General features: G+C 46.5%; 1 protein-coding gene across 2 annotated transcripts in view; it reads left to right on the top strand.

Annotated features, from left to right (window-relative positions):
- prkdc (protein kinase, DNA-activated, catalytic subunit) overlaps nt 1-16,071 on the top strand; it is a 253,759-nt gene extending 237,688 nt beyond the window's left edge. For both annotated transcript variants that reach the window (XM_067979911.1, XM_067979910.1), the window contains exons 84-86: nt 4,099-4,287; nt 5,963-6,102; nt 14,079-16,071. In XM_067979911.1, the coding sequence (XP_067836012.1) occupies nt 4,099-4,287; nt 5,963-6,102; nt 14,079-14,283 (534 nt within the window). In that variant the 3' untranslated portion in view covers nt 14,284-16,071. The remainder of the gene's footprint in view (nt 1-4,098; nt 4,288-5,962; nt 6,103-14,078) is intronic.
- The last annotated feature ends 5,252 nt before the right edge of the window (nt 16,072-21,323 follow it).

Below are 21,323 nucleotides of genomic sequence, written 5' to 3'. Positions count from 1 at the left end.
TTAAATGACATTTCACATACTCTAAAATCCATGATGTTAGTTGCACCTAAAAAGGGGGAGAATGTAATGTTTTAGCACAAGTGCTAAAAATCATTCAAGAAAACTGGAATATGTAACACCTATGCAACATGAGTTTCTGTGTCCGTTTGCATGCACGTTTTGGCGGCTGCTGCTCCGGAGCCGAGCCCATCATTTCTATTTCCCCTTTTTTCTTCTTTACCACTCCTAGCCCCCTCTCTCCTGTCGTTATGCTTCATTTCATTTCTCCCCTCTCGGGTATTCTGCCTCCCCAAATACCTACCTCAATTCTTCAGCACTCCTCAACCTTCCTACTCTCCTGCCGCCATCCCAGGTTTGACTCCATCTTAGATAAGCCAACAGCTTCCCTCTGTGCCTCTCTTGGCATCCTCCGAAGGGCCCATTGAGGCACTCATCACTATCTCCTTTACGAGCAGCAACCCCAACTGCTCCATCCTACTCTCTCACCAACTTTCCTGTCCAGTGTGTCTCTGGGGGCTAATCTTGCCAATCTCCTTCCCGTCCCACTCACCCCATCCAGCGCTGGACTCTGCCAGTGGATCAGCTATCACCGCACCTCTCCTCATCTCCCTCCAGAATGTCTGTTCATTTGTGAACAAGGCCTTTGCCATCCATGAGCTTATTGTGAATGATTGCATTGATGACATGGCCTTGATGGAGACCTGGCTGAGGGGTGATGACACCTTTCCCCTCCATGAAGCCTCCCCACCTGGCTATATCTTCCACCACTTGCCCCGCTTAGACTGCCGTGGTGACGGTGTGGCCCTTATTACCACTTTGGTCTGTCCCCCCTACTCCTCTGGCACCTCCTCTTCCTTTTGAGCATCTCACCTTATTTCACCCCTCTCACCTCTCCTTTAAAATCCTCGTTCTCTACTGCCCACCGAAGTATCATGCCGAGTTTCTCACCAAGATATCTTCACTGCATTCCTTCCTCAGCCTCTGCACCGAGCGACTTCTAATCCTTGATGATTTCAACCTCCATCTCAACTCATCATGTTCTCTCTCCTCAGAGTTCACTGCCATTCTATCCTCCCTTAATCTCTTCCTTCACATTAACTCCTCTACCCATGTTCGTGGCCACCCCCTCGACCTTGCCATCTCACATGGCCCCTCTACTCCCATCATTTCAATCACAGACAAGGCCGTCTCTGATCACTTCCTTGTATCCCTCTCCGCTCACATCCCCCTCCCCCCTCCAAACCCCACTCCCTTCTGTGTCCACCCCTGGAAAAACACTCCCCCAAGTCACTTACAACTGCACTTTTTATTTCTCCACTGTCTAGCCTTTGGCCCTCCATTCACCACGATGTTTCTGCAGCTAACCTTCCAGTTTTCCTTTCTTTTCTGGGAAATCTTCACACCTGTGCATGGAGTTTCTCAAGGCAGTTCAGTAATTTGTTGTGTGGTGAGTCACAGGACCTACCTGCAGTGTACCAACCATATATTATAATGCTATGTAGCAAGCAATAAGGATATTTCAGTAAGCAGCAAGCGTCATCTTGTTGGACAACCATTTTTTAAAAAAAATTCTCATCTTTTGGCAAAATGCTCCACCTCTACTTAACTCTATTTAACAGAAGTGGGCTCAGCTGCAAACACTCGGGGCTCGATTTTAGGGTCGGGTTACCTGCGGGTTTCCAGCGGGGGGGCCCCGAAAATCCCGATCTCCGGTCACGTGACCGGATCGCGACGAAATCCCGGCCACTTCCGGGTACCGCGCTGACGTGCGGGGCTGCGCGCGCAAGCCCCGCTGGTGGGAATCCCGCAGGCAATTAAAGCCAGCGGGGTTCCACTTGAGAGTACTTAACTTGCTCGTTGTGGTCAGTTAATGAGCTGAAGCAGCTGTCAAAAGAGGAAGTGTGGGATTTTAGGTTCAAGGCAGTGAGTTTCCCACACTGGGGGAAACAGTCTCCATCCAACCAGGCATGTTGCAGCCAGCAGCCTGTGGCAGGTGCCAAGGTGCGCTCCACGGGGGAGAGCCCTCACCCACGCAGGAGGCCACCGCGTCACATAGGGCAACCCCTGCCCTCCACCACCCCCCGCCAAGCCAGAGGACAGACCGACACGAGACCGCAGCCCCAGTCCGAGGAACCACACACCTACCCTGCACAACCCCTCAGACCAACACCTGCCAGTTGGGTGGTGTGTGGACACCCTCGGAGGACGAAGAGCATGACCAGCACCAGCAGCCTCGCAGTCCACGCCGTCCGCCGCAGAGACGTGGATCCCCCCAACACTGTGTTGTTGCACGCCCACCTGCACAGCAGGAGGGAGGGCTACCGCAGAGAGAGACGCGTCGCAGAGGGCACTACCCTCGCCACAGGGTCCACAGACCGAGGTGCAGCTCCCCGGACCTCTCCGAGCAGCAGTGCACAGGGAGGTGCAGATTCGCTCGACATGTAGTCGTGGAGATCTGCAGCCTCTTTCATGCCGAGCTGCTCCTGGCTGGCCCCAGCACCAACTGCTTACCTGTCGCTGGCAAAGTCACCACTGCCCTCCACACCTTCTCCTCCGCATCCTTCCAGGGTGCAGCCGGCTACACCGCCGATGTCTCTCAGTCGTCTGCGCGGACGAGCCCTGCAAATACACCTGCACCTACTCTGCAGTAACACGATGGGTGGCATCAGTGGTGGGTCCTCATAGTGATACCCAGGAGCGGGCATTATTGGACACAACGGACAGGATTCGCGGAGACATGGCAGTGGTGGTGTCAATATAATGTGTGCTGTTTGTTGCTCTGAAATTCAATATGGGTAACACCCATGACAAACCCTCAGACACCCTTGTGCACCCCCTTCATGCTGACGAGACGTTTGCCTTACGCTGCCTACTGCACATATGTGATGCATGCCCTGTGGCTGCAGCACAGGTGGTGGCAGGTTGAGTGAGGCTGGCCGTGAGGGAGATGCACGAGAAGGTGAGTATGGGATGGAGCAATGAGATTGTATGAGGAGTGGGTTGCGTGTTAGTGGCAGGGTGAGTACTGGCGAGGTGAGTAGGTGGAGGTAATATGAGGACGGGGTGTGAGTGGGTATGAAGGGTGATGTGACAGAATAGTGTTGGCGGTGCCGAAGGAGATTTGGGGTGGGGGCAGTGTTGTGGCAGACGGAGTGTAGGGGAAAGACTTCGTGTTCTCACTGTGGCGGACCTACTGCGGTCATTGCAGCGCCTCCTGCACTGTATGCAGGTGGGCCATATGTTGGTGGCGCAGGTGACCCCCTCTGCCACCTCGAGCCAGGCCTTCTTGGTGGCAGAGGCAGGCCGCTTCCTCCTGCCCGCCGGGGGGAAGATCTGTGTCCTCCCCCTCCTCCTCACCCCATCTGATGATAGCTGGGATGAGGCATCATTATACTGGGAGCAGCCTTCCCCCTGGGCTGCTCCATGCTGCAATTTGTCCCATTGGTTGCAGCATCTGTCAGTGGAGGACTGCCCCTTTAACTAGAGAGCCTCCAGCTGACAGATCGTACTGCGCATGCGCAGCCCGACCGACGCGCAGGCCAGCGCCGTGGACCCCGGAGGAGCAGGTAATTGATTCCTATTAGTGTGTTGCCTGCTACGATCGCGTGGGCAACCCACTAATTTCGCCGTCCGCGTTTTCGACGCTCCCGGAGGACCACCCGCTGGGAACCCGCAGGCCTGCTAAATTCGAGCCCCCGGTGTCTAGGCTCGTGTGAAGTATGGTCATATTGGGTGAGATACTGGAAGGTCAACAGCGCCACTGGAACTGTATCCTGGTGTAAGTCAGTACCTTCAGAAGAAAATGGGTGGAGTGGACGAGAAAAGAGACTGCAGAACTAGTGCTGCCTTTGATCTACTTCTAATTTTGGATTGAATCTGAACATTCTTCAGTATTTTTACAAAATGTATATTGGATATAAATCCATAGTTGGATTAGGATAAGCTTTGTGGTTATATACATTTGCCACTTTGTAATTTTAATCTTAAGAAAATACAATTTTTTTAAAACCAGAAATGGGTGATAGAAAAAATGTGCTTATTTTTAAATCTATATGTTGTAAGGTTTAAGTGTTGGTTATGGCTCTGTGTTCTTTTTAGTTTCTGCCAGTGCCCGAGTTGATGCCATTCCGCCTAACCCATCAGTTCCTGAACCTCATGCTCCCAATGAAGGAATCTGGCCTTATCTACAGCATTATGGTGCATGGATTGCGAGCGTTCCGTCTAGATCCAGATCTTCTCCTCAGTACTATGGACGTCTTTGTGAAAGAGCCATCATTAGACTGGAAGGTAGCTGGCAATGGAAAGGAGCAGTGATACTGTGTTGTAATTAAAATGAATGATTTCATGATTCTTCGGCTGCAGTTTTAGTGTGATGCATCTCATATCTGTTGGGAACCTCAGAAATGATGTAATATGATTTGAATTGGCTGTAACCAAACAAAGTATAATGTGAAATCTACATTGCTTTCTGAGGTATGAAGAGCCTGAATGAAAAATGGGATGATTGTCTCCTTTGTCAAAATCTTCAACAGTAAATGGCTGCATCAACACCAATTTTCAAGCTCATTGACTTGTCAATTTTATTCTGCTTCTTTACTTGCGAATTATGCCAGGTCATGTTTTCAGTGGCTCTCATTCTTTAAGTTTTCCCTGTTCAAGATACTACTGCTGTAGTTTGTGTTTGAAATATGGTTGTCTCTATTTTAAAGTGGCTTAATTGTCAGGGCAGTTCTTGCTGCCACACTTGTGCCTCCAGACATGGCTGTTCATAAGGCTGCTAAAGATTAACAATGCATCTGTATTCTTACATTGGGAAGTATAGGTCAATATTGTCCAATAGAAATTGCTGACTAGACACGGGTGTGGCTACGGTGACACCACTTTAACCACATGCACTAATTTTAATAGAAAACGTCTTAATACGTGCACTCGCACAATACAGGCAAATGTCCTTCACGTGTATATTTACTTAGCAAAGTAAAGCACTCACAGTGATCAAAAAATACTCTCATTCTGCTTTTCATCTCACCATTTTACCGACAAACTCTCAAAAAGGTTAAAGTACACATGCATACACCGTGGGAATATGAGTATTGAGATCACATGGCCAACGACGGTGTCTATTACTCATTTTTTATTTACCAATCAAAAATGCAATTAGCCCTAGCTAGATTCCCAATTAGCCACTAGTGGCTAATGTATTGGACAACACTAGTGTAGGTGAGTTTTGCAGCACAACCAAATCAGTTGTGAAGGATTAGAGCAGTATATTGGAAAATACGACCTTGTCGCTTTTACTTCCTCCTATCCTGACGAGTATCATTGATTCCTTTCTGTCTAATTATATTCCCAATTCTGGGGCAGAGGTGAACTGAAAGTACGTAATTCCAACTAGCATTTGAAGAAACAGTAACATTTCCAGCCTGACGCAAGAAAAGGTAAAATACCACAGTGGTCTGGTATTTAAACGAGCACTAAATCAAAAACCCTTGGGTGGAGATCATGTTCTGGGTGCTGAGGTATAATTTGCCACAACATGGTAAGCACAGAGGATCTGGAGAGAGGATTCCCTGCAGGTGAGTTCCATATGATGCATAACCACTGTCCTTATATTAGTTACCTCATCAGGCTGAAAAGGAGAGGTACCTGAAGAGAGCTGTTATCATGTTATAGTGATAATCACTACTCACCCACCAGCCTCCTTAGCACCAGTTAGTCTGCGGTTCAGGGGGCTGTGAATTGTGCGTTCGCAATTCTTATTGTGGTTTCTCCTTATTATGTACTTGATAGGTAAAACTTGTTGAGTGCAGGGTTCAAAAAACGTCAAAACTACTTCAGATAGTCGTTATTTTTCTGGATAAATGGTTTACTTACCCAAAGGATGTGGAATATAATTTAATTCAAAGAGTTTGTTATGCACTTTTTTTTAAGCAGTACTGTTCACATTTCTCCCCTTTTGCAGAACCTTGAGCTGAAACAATTAAAAAAAGGAGGGACATGGAATAAGGACGTCAACACAAATGAAATAAACTGGTATCCAATGCAGAAGGTCAACTACGCCAAACGGAAGCTTGAAGGAGCTAACCCAGCTGCTATTACCAGGTTGGTTGGTTTTATATTTGAAATTAATGTGGTTATTGCTTATAAAACTGAATTTTGTAGCAACCTAAGAAATAAGATTTGAGTTTGCGTACAAGACCCATTCACACTGTTGGATAACAAGTGTGAATATGGAGTTCTTGCTCCAAGTTACTGAACGTGATTTCTTAGTTCTTTCTTCCTGGTTTAGTACAATGAATTTCTCCACATCCACCCTACAAATTACCCTCAGTATTTTATTTGAATTTCATCATATGTTGCCCACCCCCAAGGCTTTTTTCATTGAAAACAGATTCAGCTCCTTAAACCTCTCCACCTTTTCTAATGCCTGGATCTTTCTGTAATTACAGGGAACAAAACAAGAAGTCACCCTTGCTTTTTAGTGTATCCGCTTAGAGATAGTCCAATAATACTATGCATGCTTAACACTGTATTTCCTTTGCCTTAGGATGATGCTGTTTTTTGGTCAGTTAGTATATCTAAATAATTTTACTGCTGCCTTTGACTTAAGTGAAAGAATATTTCATATATTCACATTCGCTATTTTTTAGTGGTGATTTGCATTACTTTAAATTTCACAATATTAAATGCAATTTGCTATTTATTTGCTTAGATACTAAAGCTCTAGGGGGTCGATTTTCGGATGGCGGACTTCCGGGTTCCCCAGTGATGCGTTCGGGTGCGCGCGCGCCTCCCGAATGCAGGACTCCCACCGGCAATTAAAGCCGGCGGGATGATGATTAACATACCTTGACAGATAGTTGAAGTACTTGAGATACCTCATTGAGTAGACGTTTTGGCAGGGGTGCAATTTTGAACGATCCTCAGCGTGTTTCCCGTGCTGTGGTAAACACTCTCTGTTCTAGCAGATGTGTTTCAGCCAGTAGCCAGTGGGAGATGCAAATGATCATTTGACAGGTGGGGAAGAAACCTCATTTATTGCAGCAGGACACTGTCACTTCAGACAAAGTTTTGGCTGCAAGACCTTTGTGTTTTCACTCAAAATTCTTACTTTCCACCCAAAACTCTGCTGTGCAAGCACATTTACCTACTTTGCGGACCCCCTCAAACTCTCACCGTCAGGATGGGGGGGGGGGGGGGGCGCCATGGCTGTATTCATAACTTCATCCGAGGACGAGCAACGTCACCAGCCTTGCCAGGCACGGCGTCCACCTCCGCCACGTGGAACTCCACAGGCACTTGCACAACAGCACACAGGGCAACAACAGAGAGCAAAGTTGCAGGAGGCACTACCCTCGCAACGGGGTCTACAGTCCAAGGCTCAGCTTCCTGGACCTCTCTGAGGAGCAGTGCATACGGGGGCTCAGAGTCAGTCATCAGATAGTCGCAGACATCTGCAGCCTAATTCATGCCAAGCTACTCCCGGCTGAGCCGAGCAGCATCTCCTTACCTGTCGCTATCAAAGTCACTGCCCTCAACTTCTTCGCCTCCGGATCATTCAAGTGTGCCACCAGGGATATCGCCGGGGTCTCTGTCGTCTGCACACAAGTGCATAAGGCAGGTCACTGACGGCTTGTTTCGCAGGGCCTCGCACTACGTCAACTTCCCCATGGATGACCTCAGCCAGACGGAGAGGGCAATGGGATTCCACGCTGTGACTGACTTCTCGGGTGCAGGTTGTGATCGACTGCACCCATATAGCAATATGAGCACCTCCACACGAGCCAGGACTGTTCATCAACAGGAAGGGATATCACTCCATCAACACTCAGCTCATTTGTGACCACCGCAAGAGATTCCTTCACGTGTGCGCCAGATACCCTGGCAGCTGCCACGATTCCTTCATCCTCTGGGAGTCCAACATCCCGCCCCTCTTCCACGCACCGAACACCCGTAAGGGCTGGCTCCTAGGGGACAAGGGATATACCCCCTGCAAACGTGGCTCATGAGACCTCTGAGGAACCCCACCACCGAGCAACAGCGTTGATATAACAACGTCCACATCGCTACCAGGTCTATAATTGAGCATGCTATAGGGCTGCTCAAGATGCACTTCAGATGCCTTGATCGTTCTGGGGGAACGCTTCAATATGCACCAGAGTGGGACACATTATAGTTGTGTGTTATGCCCTGCACAACATGGCACAATAGTGAGGGGTGCTGCTTGAGGAGGCACCATCCACATCTGCCACCCACATTGAGGAGGCGGCAAAGGAGGAGCAACCCAAGGGCAGAACAGCGGCTCACCTGGCTGCTCGTCAGGCCAGGGAATCACTGATATGTGAACGGTTCTCCTAACATCAGACAGTGTGAACAGTCCAATCCTCACCACCTGGACAAAGCAGCGGCCACATCAGCCCTCCCCACCCAACCCCAACTCCCTGCACAAAACAGTCTTGCAATTACAAATACGCCCACTGTAGAGTGACCCAATAGATGCCATCAAGCGTGGGCGTTCATGGTGAACCTCATGAAAGGGCCTTATTACAGAAGCCAATCAAGAATGGCCAAGACATGGCAGTACGTGGTGACAATAATAATATTTAATGTGCGTTAACAAAAAGCAAATAGAAATAAAAAACATGACCAACCGTCAAACACCCTTGTGCATCCCCTCTGTGCTTACAAAACCTTCGCCTTTCGCTTCTGACTGCTCCTAAGTGGTGCATCCCCTGTGGCTGCAGCAGAGGTAGGGGAAGGTTGCTCTTGTTCATGCCCTGACCGATTAGATGCTTTGGGCCTACACACTCTGGGTTTCGGTGCCCTTGAGGGCCCCTCCAAAGACTGCTCCGCCTGCACCTGTGCAGGGACAGACTCGGCCACCTGGGGAGGAGGCAGCATTGCGGGTACTGGTTGAGAGGGGGGTGACGGGTGAGATGCTCCTTCCCCTGGGCCAGGCCCACACCACTCCTACCACTCTGCTGGACGACAGTTTGGAGAACATGTGTGAAGCCTTGTAAGGCCAGTGCTAGAGTATCTGCCTGCCTGTTTAAGGCAGCAGAATGTTGTTCACCCTGAGTCCGAACGGCTGTTGTCAGGGCCTGAATGGACACATTTGTGAGCCGTACTTGAAGCTCCATGGAGGCTAGCCTTCCCTCCATCGCAAACATTCCCGCACTTACCCACGACACTTTCTCAGAGATGCCCTCATGTCCCTGTGACAGTATCTGAGATGCCCTCCCTTACCTGTGCCACCATTCCACTCACGCAGGAGTTGGACTCCTCCATCCTCTGCTTTATTGCGGAGAGTGTGTGTGGCACCTCACAAATGTGCTGCTGCCCCTCGATCATTCTGCTTTTAATGGATGGCCCCCAGGGTTCAGCATCTGTATCCGGCTGAGCAGAGCCTGGAGAAGAGTGCTCCCACTGATGTGGACTCTCCACAGCTGCCCCTGCCACCAGTGTCTGCTCATGCTCACGTGTGTGGTGACTCACCACGTGTAACCCCAACTAACTGCGGACAGGGACCCACTTCCGCACCTGGATCCAGTGCAGGAAGCGCTTCAATGACCTAACTAGATCAGCCAAAGTGAGCACACTTACTCATTCTCCTACGTTACGTCTTCCACATCACCGCCCCCACTCCCCAACCCATTCTGCACTGCCAACACTACTCTCTCTCGTCACTCCTCACACCCACTCAAAGCTCATCCTCAACTTACCTGCACTTCCTCACCTCCCCAGTACTCACCCCACCACTACCACTCAACCCAATCCTCGTACAATGTCATGGCTCTGTCTCGTACTCGCCCTCTGATGCATCTCTTTCACGGTGAGCCAGTCTCGGCATCCCCGACGGACAGGCACTCGAGGGTGTGGCTCAACTCCAGCGCCTCCTGCTCCACGTCTGTGAGCACGACTACCTGTTGTGGCCCTCCTACGGTCCTCGCCCTCTCCTGTGCATTCTGGGCTCTTTTCTCCTATAAGAGGAGAAAGTAGAGAACACATGAGTGGGTGATGGTGACGTGGCCAACCGCCGAATGCATTGGTTTGGGTGCGGCTTACCGTGAAATAGATGCATCAGAGGGGTGAGTATGAGACAGAGCCATGACATTGTACGAGGATTGGGTTGAGTGGTAGTGGTGGGGTGAGTACTGGGGAGGTGAGGAAGTGCAGGTAAGTTGAGGATGAGCTTTGAGTGGATGTGAGGAGGGATGTGATAAAGTAGTGTTGGCAGTGCAGAATGGGTTGGGGAGTGGGGGCGGTGATGTGGAAGACGGAACGTGGGAGAATGAGTAAGTGTGCTCACTTTAGCTGATCTAGTTTGGTCATTGAAGCGCTTCCTGCACTGGATCCAGGTGCGGAAGATGTTGCTGCTGCTGGTGACCTCCTCTGCCACCTCGAGGCAGGCCACTTCCTCCTGTCCACCGGGTAGAACAGCCCTCCTCCTCCTCACCCCATCCAGTAGCACCTGGAGTGAGGCATCACTGAATCTAGGAGCAGCCTTTCCCCTGGGTTGCTCCATTGTGCTATTTGGGTGTTTCCTCCAGAAGCAGCCATTGGAGGACTGCCCCTTTAAACAGAGCTCCTCCAGCTGACAGCCTGTGATGCAGGTGCATAGTCCGCCCGCTGCGCAGGTTTCAGACGCCAAACCCGGAAGCCACGTTAAGTGGCTCCAATTTACCTGCGATCGAGTGGGGAACGGACGGATTTTATTGGGTGGGTTACCCATGCGCCCAAACACCTCCCCCTGCTGCCATCCCGCCTCCCCACTAATATCGGGGCCTAGGTCTCTAACCCTGATGCACCTTCTGGAATATTTTTTTTTGCCCCATTGGGCTTTGCATCAAAAGGTTGACATTCTACTTGTAAAACATCCTTCTTATATATTAACATTAATAGTAATAACATCATTAATTTAAAAAGGATGTGTTCTGAAACATCCATATATTTAACAAGTGTCAGTCTTGGCTCATTGTTAGCACTCTCGTGTTTGAGTAAGTAAGTTGTAGATTCAAGCCCCACTTCAGGACTTGAGCTCATAATCTAGGCTACCTTCAGTGAAGTACTGAGGGGGTACCACATTGCTGGAGGTGCTTTTTCTTGGATGGGACATGTTGGCAGAGTGGGTCTTGGTTTGGACAGATGTAAAAGAACCTATGGCATTACTTAAAGCAGAGCAGGAGAGTGTCCTGACCAACATCACCAAAAATAGATTAACTGGTCATTGAGATCATTGCGCCTTATGGTTCCCTGCTGTGTTGCCAGCAAAACAAACAATGCCGACACTTTGGGACATCCTGAGGCTATGAAAGTTGCAGCATAAGTACAAGTTTGTTTTTACATAACATTGATTTTTTTTTTATTCGTTCATGGGATGTGGATGTCGCTGGCGAGGCTGGCATTTATTGCCCATCCCTAATTGCCCTCGAGAAGGTGGTGGTGAGCCGCCTTCTTGAACCGCTACAGTCCGTGTGGTGACGGTTCTCCCACAGTGCTGTTAGGAAGGGAGTTCCAGGATTTTGACCCAGCGACGATGAAGGAACGGCGATATATTTCCAAGTCGGGATGGTGTGTGACTTGGAGGGAAACGTGCAGGTGATGGTGTTCCCATGTGCCTGCTGCTCTTGTCCTTCTAGGTGGTAGAGGTCGCAGGTTTGGGAGGTGCTGTCGAAGAAGCCTTGGTGAGTTGCCACAGTGCATCCTGTGGATGGTACACACTGCAGCTCCTGTGCGCCGGTGGTGAAGGGAGTGAATGTTTAGGGTGGTGGATGGAGTGCCAATCAACCGGGCTGCTTTATCTTGGATGGTGTCGAGCTTATTGAGTGTTGTTGGAGCTGCACTCATCCAAGCAAATGGAGAGTATTCCATCACACTCCTGACTTGTGCCTTGTAGATGGTGGAAAGGATTTGGGGAGTCAGGAGGTGAGTCACTCGCCGCAGAAAACCCAGCCTCTGACCGGCTCTCGTAGCCACAGTATTTATATGGCTGGTCCAGTTAAGTTTCTGGTCAACGGTCACACCCAGGATGTTGATGGTGGGGGATTCGGTGATGGTCATGCCGTTGAATGTCAAGGGGAGATGGTTAGACTCTCTCTTGTTGGAGATGGTCATTGCCTGGCACTTATCTGGCGCAAATGTTACTTGCCACTTATCAGCCCAAGCCTGGATGTTGTCCAGGTCTTGCTGCATGCGGGCTTGGACTGCTTCATTATTTGAGGGGTTGCGAATGGAACTGAACACTGTGCAATCATCAGCGAACATCCCCATTTCTGACCTTATGATGGAGGGAAGGTCATTGTTGAAGCAGCTGAAGATGGTTGGGCCGAGGACACTGCCTTGAGGAACTCCTGCAGCAATGTCCTGGGGCTGAGATGATTGGCCTCCAACAACCACTACCATCTTCCTTTGTGCTAGGTATGACTCCAGCCACTGGAGAGTTTTCCCCCTGATTCCCATTGACTTCAATTTTACTAGGGCTCCTTGGTACCACACTCGATCAAATGCTGCCTTGATGTCAAGGGCAGTCACTCTCACCTCACCTCTGGAATTCAGCTCTTTTGTCCATGTTTGGACCAAGGCTGTAATGAGGTCTGGAGCCGAGTGGTCCTGGCGGAACCCAAACTGAGCATCAGTGAGCAGGTTATTGGTGAGTAAGTGCCGCTTGATAGCACAGCCGACGACACCTTCCATCACTTTGCTGATGATTGAGAGTAGACTGATGGGGCGGTAACTGGCCGGATTGGATTTGTCCTGCTTTTTGCGGACAGGACATACCTGGGCAATTTTCCACTATGTCGGGTAGATGCCAGTGTTGTAGCTGTACTGGAACAGCTTGGCTAGAGGCGCAGCTAGTTCTGGAGCACAAGTCTTCAGCACTACAGCTGGGATGTTGTCGGGGCCCATAGCCTTTGCTGTATGCAGTGCACTCAGCCGTTTCTTGATATCACGTGGAGTGAATCGAATTGGCTGAAGACTGGCTTCTGTGATGGTGGGGATATCGGGAGGAGGCCGAGATGGATCATCCACTTGGCACTTCTGGCTGAAGATGGTTGCAAACGCTTCAGCCTTGTCTTTTGCACTCACGTCCTGGACTCTGCCATCATTGATGATGGGGATGTTTGCAGAGCCTCCTCCTCCCGTTAGTTTTTTAAATGTCCACCACCATTCACGACTGGATGTGGCAGGACTGCAGAGCTTTGATTTGATCTGTTGGTTGTAGAATCGCTTAGCTCTGTCTATAGCATGTTGCTTCCGCTGTTTAGCACGCATATAGTCTTGAGTTGTAGCTTCACCAGGTTGGCACCTCATTTTTAGGTACGCCTGGTGCTGCTCCTGGCATGCTCTTCTGCACTCCTCATTGAACCAGGGTTGATCTCCTGGCTTGTTGGTAATGGTAGAGTGAGGAATATGCTGGGCCATGAGGTTACAGATTGTGCTGGAATACAATTCTGCTGCTGCTGATGGCCCACAATGCCTCATGGATGTCCAGTTTTGAGCTGCTAGATCTGTTCTGAATCTATCCCATTTAGCACGGTGGTAGTGCCACACAACACGTTGGATGGTGTCCTCAGTGCGAAGACGGGACTTCATCTCCACGAGGACTGTGCGGTGGTCACTCCTACCAATACTGTCGTGGACAGATGCATTTGTTTTCAGATAAATGAGAACACAGTAGTTTAAAACCCTCTGATCAAGGTACTAAGTTCCCTTTGACATTGCATGAGTAAAAATGTGCCTGGAAAAATTTGTGTGCACATAAGCACTAATTTGTGATATAAATAAGATAAAGACTCCATTCATTTTGATTTCTATTTGAGTATATTCAGTTACGAAACTGGACAGTGTCAAGACGCTCAGGAAACATCTATATGTATGCTTACTTTTTAAAAAGTATAGCCACTAAAATAGCACAGCGCAATTTGGATTGATTGGTGTGTTTGGATCTGTAAAACATAGTTTTCCTTGAGTTATCTGAGTTTACAAGAGATTTCAGTGTTGTTCTGCCAGATTTAAGTATTATGCACAAGTCGCCTTTTCTTAAATTTATGTTAATGATTTTAATGTTTTCGTTTCAGAGATGAGTTACGGTTGGGGCATGAAAAGTCAAAGGCTTATGCTAGCTATGTGGCTGTAGCTATGGGAGACAAGGACCACAATGTACGAGCCAGAGAACCAGAAGAAGGGCTTTCTGTAGAGCGCCAGGTGGACTGTCTTATTGACCAAGCCACAGACCCAAATATCCTGGGTAGAGTGTGGGCCGGTTGGGAGGCATGGATGTGATAAACTTTGATATGAACGGCAAAAATGCTGAACTGGAGAAGGCAGGAAAAAGGTTTGATGCAAAGAGACATTAATCTTTATATTCAGATACCTAGACTATTTTTTAAAAAATACAATAGAGTTGTTTTTCTCCTTCAATATAAACATGGCTGACAAATAGTAAGAAATTGCAGGTTTGTTGCCTGTGATTCCCCATAAAAGTTCCCAAGCTCGGCCTTGTCATCAAAATAGACAGTGAGCAAAGGCCAGATGCTTCTTCATGGAAATAGAGGGAAAATTGGTTGGTGACTCACCTTGGAGCAGTCTTGTCTGCTTCATTCAGTTGAAACAATTGGCAAAGACCTCAGAGGAGTTAGGTCTGCATTCTTTGCTAGGGAGTGTTGTAGGATCCATAGATTCTTAAACATTTAATCCATCTTATTTCCCTCTTCTTTAAGAATGAGAAAACACAATTTCAAAAAGTAACTTTGCGTTTGTCCTGTTAAAATCCTTTCACCCCATTGCCTGCTTCAATCAATAAGGAATGCTATTGTAATAATTGAAAATTTTGTAGTGGCACATAAGAGGGTGATCTGAGCTTGGAGTTGTTGGAGCAAGCTAGAAGGAAGTCATTCACTTTCACTGAGTGCATAATGAGCTGACTACACATCTTGCCTAAAGAATGTTGTTTCTTAGTACTTACTGTATAAATTAAAGGAGAACATAAAATCTATGGTAAGCACTTTCAGTATAAAACTCTGTAAAATGAAATTTAGAAATTAACTGTTTTTACTCTGGTTTTTATGACCAGTAAACTATCAGAGATCTTCCACCAACTGCCCTAGAGTCATGGGTGCAATCTATATACCAGTTCTTATGGTACCTTATTCCCTTGTGTGTTTTACATTCTTTATTATGTAAGCAGAGTCCCAAACACTGGCATTTAAAATGAGAGTAAGTAACGCTGATGTACTGTCAGAATAATCTTGAGTGATTCTGCAGACCAGCAGGTTTACAGACTGATTGGAGCCGGTGCACTACTGAGTTTACCTGGGTCGGAAGCTCTTCACATTGTGCATCTGCTTCACTTCGTTAATCAATAGAAAGCTCATTCTTCTGGAATCGATAGAGGACTAATGACTTCTGTGGCAAGAAAGATGTTAATTCAAAAATAAGAATGTGAAACACACTGGTTGTTGGAATGAAAGTTCAATAATAAACCTTATTTCTTGACTCCCTTAATGGCTTTGTCAGGCGACAGTCGGCTCATCACTTTACTTTCATTTATATTAACATTTCAAAATGTTTCAAAAATGTAATAAATGAAAAAAGTGCAAATTGTGCACACAGTACAATCCTTACAATTTTTCATGATTTTAATTCCCAATCAATCATTTAATCATCCAAGAATGTTGATAATACAATACCCAACACTATCTTACGCATATATCATGCTATAGATAATGGAAAGTTGTGTTTTAAGAATATTGGAATATGCAATAAGCATCATACAGCATTAAGTTTTAAAGATGAATGCACTGTGGGTGGCTGAAGCTTGAAAAATTAAGTCCTATAATCATAGGTACACTTTTTAATATTTACTGGAATGTCTATAAAGCCATATATTAAATGTTTGTATTCCATGTAATGCTGCACTGATGTTTATAACTACACTTACTTCAAGGATCACTCAGCTCCATAGCCGCTATTCTGTTTGATAAAACAAACAAATTTCTTGTTTAATTTGTTATGTCTGCTATAATTAAAAGTACTCATCCTGCTGCAATAAAGTGGATGGATCACAAATAACGGTGTGTGTTCCTTTTGTGGAGGGGGCCCAAAAGCAATTGAAATAGAAATAAATCTCAAGTTTACCATAAAATTACAGCTATTATAAAAATTATTTCCTGTAAATGTGTAAAATGTTACAATGAAGTAGATTTCAAAAAAGGATGCAATCTATAGAAGTCCTAATTGAGAGTGATCTTTGAATAAACAAAAAATAAAATGTTGTTTGCAGAAATGGCACACCCTGCAGTCAGTCATCAGAGAATTAGCAAATCAGTGTTTACATCAAGAATAAACTGTTTCCTGGGGGCAAGTTACAGGCTGGAATTGAATCTGGGAGTTTAGACAACACAAGTGGTTGATAACTGTCATTTGAACCTGGAGTTTAGATTGTAGCCTTGAATGTAGGAGAGAGTGTTACTGTTTTCATTCTTTTTCACCTACCTCTTTGACCCAAGCTATTGGTCATCTGTCCTAATACTTCCTTATGTGGCTCGGTGTGAAATTTTGTTTGAAATCGCTCTTGTGAAGCACCTTGGGACGTTTACTACGTTAAAGATGCTATATAAATGCAAGTTGTTGTTGTTTTTGGCTGGCAATAAATATTGGCATTTATGTAGACTTACCACTGTGTTTAGCATAAACAATGATATTCATTAGGCAAAACCAAAAAACTGCAGATGCTGGAAATCTGAAATAAAAACAGAAAATGCTGGAAATATTCAACAGGTCAGGCAGCTTCTGGGCAGAGTTAAATCTGTTTCTCTCTCCACAGATGCTGATGTTAATTAAATGCCCTACAACATCATTACTGTAGAGCCCTTAATTCCCTCTAAACTATACAGACCCAAAGGTACCTGCTCTGAATTTGCTGATCTTAGCTAAGGAAGCATTTGGGGCATGACAACTGGCATCAGTGCCTCTGAACTAGGGGAGGAAATCAGCCAGAGTTCCTACTCCTCACCAGCTAGTGACTCCTACTAGAAAGCATGCATGTTTGGGGGACAGGAATGGGCTCAGCTGTGATAATCCATAGTCATATTGTTAGGCTGATCAAGGCAGATTGGTCACTTGCACTGGACACCAGAGCTGCTGGCAACCAGGAGTCATGGGGCAGTTTCCAATAGGTGCCCGCCTGTTTGACGCTGAATCTATGGTCCCTGAAAATTGGATTGTGGTCTCACCCACTTGGTCTGCCACGGAAGCACACTCAACACCATTTTGGATTAGGCATCCAGCATATCTGCCTGAAATCAGCCAATGACTTTTTAATATATGCAAATGAGGGTCCTGCTACATTGCTGGACCATAATGCCATTTTCAACACTTTAGTGAGCTATATACCAATTCTAAAATAGGCCCACAAATCATGGGCATAGGCATGAACATTTCCAGCATTGTTTAAAGGTAAGATCACTGGTTTGTTCAGTTTGACATGCTTATGTGGCGATTTTTACTATTTTGGCTGTGTTGGCTGTTGTAGTTGACATTAATCGTCCCAAAAAGTTACCTGGCTGAGTCTACACACTGGAAATTTGACCAGGTAATTCTGGTTGGCACTATGATTGGGGTGCCATTGTTCCTGGAAGAAGTGGAGGAGCAGCAGGCAATAGTCCACAGACCTACAGCTACAGGGAGAAGAGGCAAAAGAAGGAAAGCTCGCAGAAGGCCTCACCCCACTACAGCCCAAGAACTTAATACCTGCAATTCTGTGAGGAGGCTTTGTTTTATCAGGGAGGCTGTCACAAAGCTTTGTCACCTACTTCAGCCTAGCATCAGGTCACATTCGTGCTTGCCTGTGGCCCTCAATTGTTATGTCTCAAGGTCATTCCAGACTGCAGCAGGTAACATTAGCCAACCAACTGTGCATGGCTGTATCAAACAGGTGACAGATGTGCTCTTTACTAGAGCCTAAAACTTCATCTCCTTCCCTATGGAGATTACTTTGCAGGAAGACAAGAGAAGCAAATCCCACCTACAAAAGCTCTTTGAAAGCCGGTCATCCCAGAGCACTGGAGTTAAATTATCCCAACTCCACTGCACCAACAATCCTTGCACTCCCCTTAAGACTGTACTTGATCCAAACACCAGCATAGGTCTATCTGTTAAATCTCATTGCATGGTCAACATATACTTGCCAAACAAACTGAGCACACCAAGAATTCTGTTGTTTAAAAAAAAGTTATTGATAATGGAGACAACCAAATCCATAAACTAAGGATCACCCTGGCACCAGTTCCTAGTGCCCAACTCTAGTGCTCGCCTACCTGTTCTGGTGCTTCTACAAGATGGTGACTTCAGCAGGGAAGGTGGAAGGCTGCTGCACTTCCAATGAAGGCAAAAGATGGCCGGGTTTGGTGACTTGGAGTAGCTCGCACCTGAGAGGGCCCAGCTGCAAACTGCAGCATCTCAGCTATTGCTGAGGCAGTTGTGGCCCAACTAGCTGCTTGGCACCAGGATGAGCATTGGTGGAAGTGGAACAGGTGTACTGTAATCCTGCGAGAGAATAGTATCTTCCTCTCCCATGAAGCACAGCCATTCGCTTGGAGCTGCACCACAGCATGCGCACTGATCTGCGATAGGGCAGACTGCATGTTGGCTGTGACAGTGCTGAAGCCCTTATCCATGCTTTCATGCAAACTGGAACACTGTGGAGATGGTAGAGCAGTCATGACAGCAGTCTGAGCTTCCACTGAAGCTGTCACTATAGGCTGTTACTGAGGACACCCTTGCAGTGTTCATTGAGCTAACCACCAAGCTCCATGGTTGACTGCATTGCATTGATACCATGCACAATGCCCCCACGCATGTTGGAAGTGGACAACTCAACACCGTCTAATACACTGAGCAATTGCTGATGCACACCCATCAGTCTTATAAAGTCCTCATCAGTGCCCTTTATTAGCAGAGCTAGGATGTGAGCTCATTCTCTGGAGAGCTGTGTCCTGTCTCATCTTTCTCCTTGCCCTTGCTCCTACACATGGCTTTGACTTCTGAGTTGGTGCTTGCAAGGATCAAAGAGACGGACGGGTGCATCTTCAGGATGGCTGCCCTTCTCGTCCTCTGCTACATAGATCAGCCTGATTCTGTCCTCATCCAACATCCACACATGTGCCTTTCTATTGGGATCACTGGGTCGATAACAAGAATGGAAATGGTGGGTTATTTCCTCCCACCACCAACACCAAGATTTTTTTTAAAAACTCCATAAAGACACAGATATGTAGAATAGCGTACCATCCATAGCAATTATCAGTATGTCAACTAACACGTCAACTAACACTTCAACATCTATTTCCTGGAAATCTACCTGAATACATAGTCAAAATCCATGAATAGTAGCCTAAAAGTTTTTTTTAAAAAGCTGGGTGAATATCTAGTTGCAATGCTGGTAGGATAAATAGAAATACAGTAATCAAGAGCTGTATTGAGCTTAATGGCTCCTTCACTGTTGAAAACATGGAAATGTCAACTGTGGAATGTAACTGGTCAGGGCTGAATAATGTAGATTGTTATGTTAGGATGATAGCATGAACCTGTACTATATTATCTTAGGGGTCAAGGAGAAACCGCATGGTGTTATCTTACCAAAGGTTTCACTTATGCAATTATCCACCTCTCAGAAACTTGAGTAAATAGGGGGAAGAGTCTAAACGAGCCAAATTATACTTCATCTGTAGAAGGAATGAATAAATGTCTTCCATGTTCTTGAGTGCTCTTCTGATTTGCTTATCCTGAAAAACACTTCTAATGCTTTTTAATTTACCTAGTTTCTGGATTATTGCTGCTTATTGTAAAATATTTTTAAGGAAAAATAGAAAATCATAGAAATACACAGCAGATTCATCAGCGAGCTGGCTCACAACTGGTGAACTCTTCCCTGGGCACTGAGGCCTCAGCACCTGAATTACATTACACCACGTTCTCTACCCAAACTGCCATGATGGCGGTATGGTATTCACATTGAGATCCCACCCTAGCCTTTTCTCTATTCCTCTAGCTTCTGCTCTTTTGAACACCTCACCCTTTATTTGCCCTCCCATCTCTCTAAGATGCTCATCATCTATCACCACCCTAAGTACCTTCCTCACCAAATTCTTCTCTCTCCTGTCTGGTTTTGCACTGAGCAACTTCTCATCCTCAAAGGGTTGGTCTTGAATTCACCCTCTCATTCCTCCACCGACTTCCTGGCCCTGCTTGTCCATTTTAATCTGACGTTCCACATCAGCTCCCCCCCCCCCCCACCCCCCACAGTCATGGCCAGTCCCTTGATCGTGTCATGATAGGTGGTCTTGATGCCCCCTAGTCTCTATGATTGGTCTCCTTCCGTATTCAATGCTAAATGGGCAAACGTCTGAGTAGTACCATGACCTGCAGACAATATCTGTAATGAGGATGGCTCTTACCATAGATATGAGGCAATGAACTTTTCATTCTACTGGATCCTTTCAAGTTACATCAAGGACATGCGTCATGTCATATAATTTGCAGTGTAAACCTGTATCAAGGAAGTGGCAGATCTGTGTTTACAAGGAGAAACAACTTTATCAGCGGCATATGTGTTCCTTGCACTGGATGCTAAACTTGTACTGAGAGACTGCTGCAATCATTTTGCTGATTGGCCTCATCACATTGGAATGGTGAGTAAGAGAGACTATCTGGAAGCATAGTACCCTTAATTTCTGACTGCATTAAGGGGGATACATTTCTCAGAATAGTCAGCCACCATCCAATCAAAGAACATTGCAATTTAAATGTGCAGAAGCTTCTGGTGTCTTAAGTCAGAGAAATTCCCTTACAGCAAGAAAACCCAAAGTTATCATTCCTGAAATGTTGTTGTCCCCAAGAGCTTTTGACACATACAGTTTTCATGGATGGATTTGGCACAACACCCTTGGAGCCTTCATTTGATGGCTTGGTACTTAAAGGTACCAAACTAATCATACAAGTGGACATCTTATTAGTATCTGGAAATGCTTTTCCTTTAAACGCCCGCAATGCTAAATGGAAAAACATTTGTTGGTTGGGCTGGGATAAAAGTTCAGACATTTATGATGTCTATTATGACATCTATTATGTATAATTGTCACTATCAGGATCTACCACTGCACCCTATCTCACGACTCTAGTGCGGGAATTCAGTTTGAGAACACACAATTGTACTCCGATATTTGAAAGACATTTAAAAACTTAATTCTACCTTGGGAGCTCAATGTTCTTCATAAGCTCTGAGCTAACCCATTTGAATCCATGGTTTTATGTCGGTAAAGATG

This window comes from Heptranchias perlo, chromosome 3 (assembly GCF_035084215.1).
Source record: "Heptranchias perlo isolate sHepPer1 chromosome 3, sHepPer1.hap1, whole genome shotgun sequence".
Taxonomy (NCBI): Eukaryota; Metazoa; Chordata; class Chondrichthyes; order Hexanchiformes; family Hexanchidae; genus Heptranchias; species Heptranchias perlo.
Note: the sequence above shows the minus strand (reverse complement) of the source record. Positions and strands in the feature narration are given on the sequence as shown.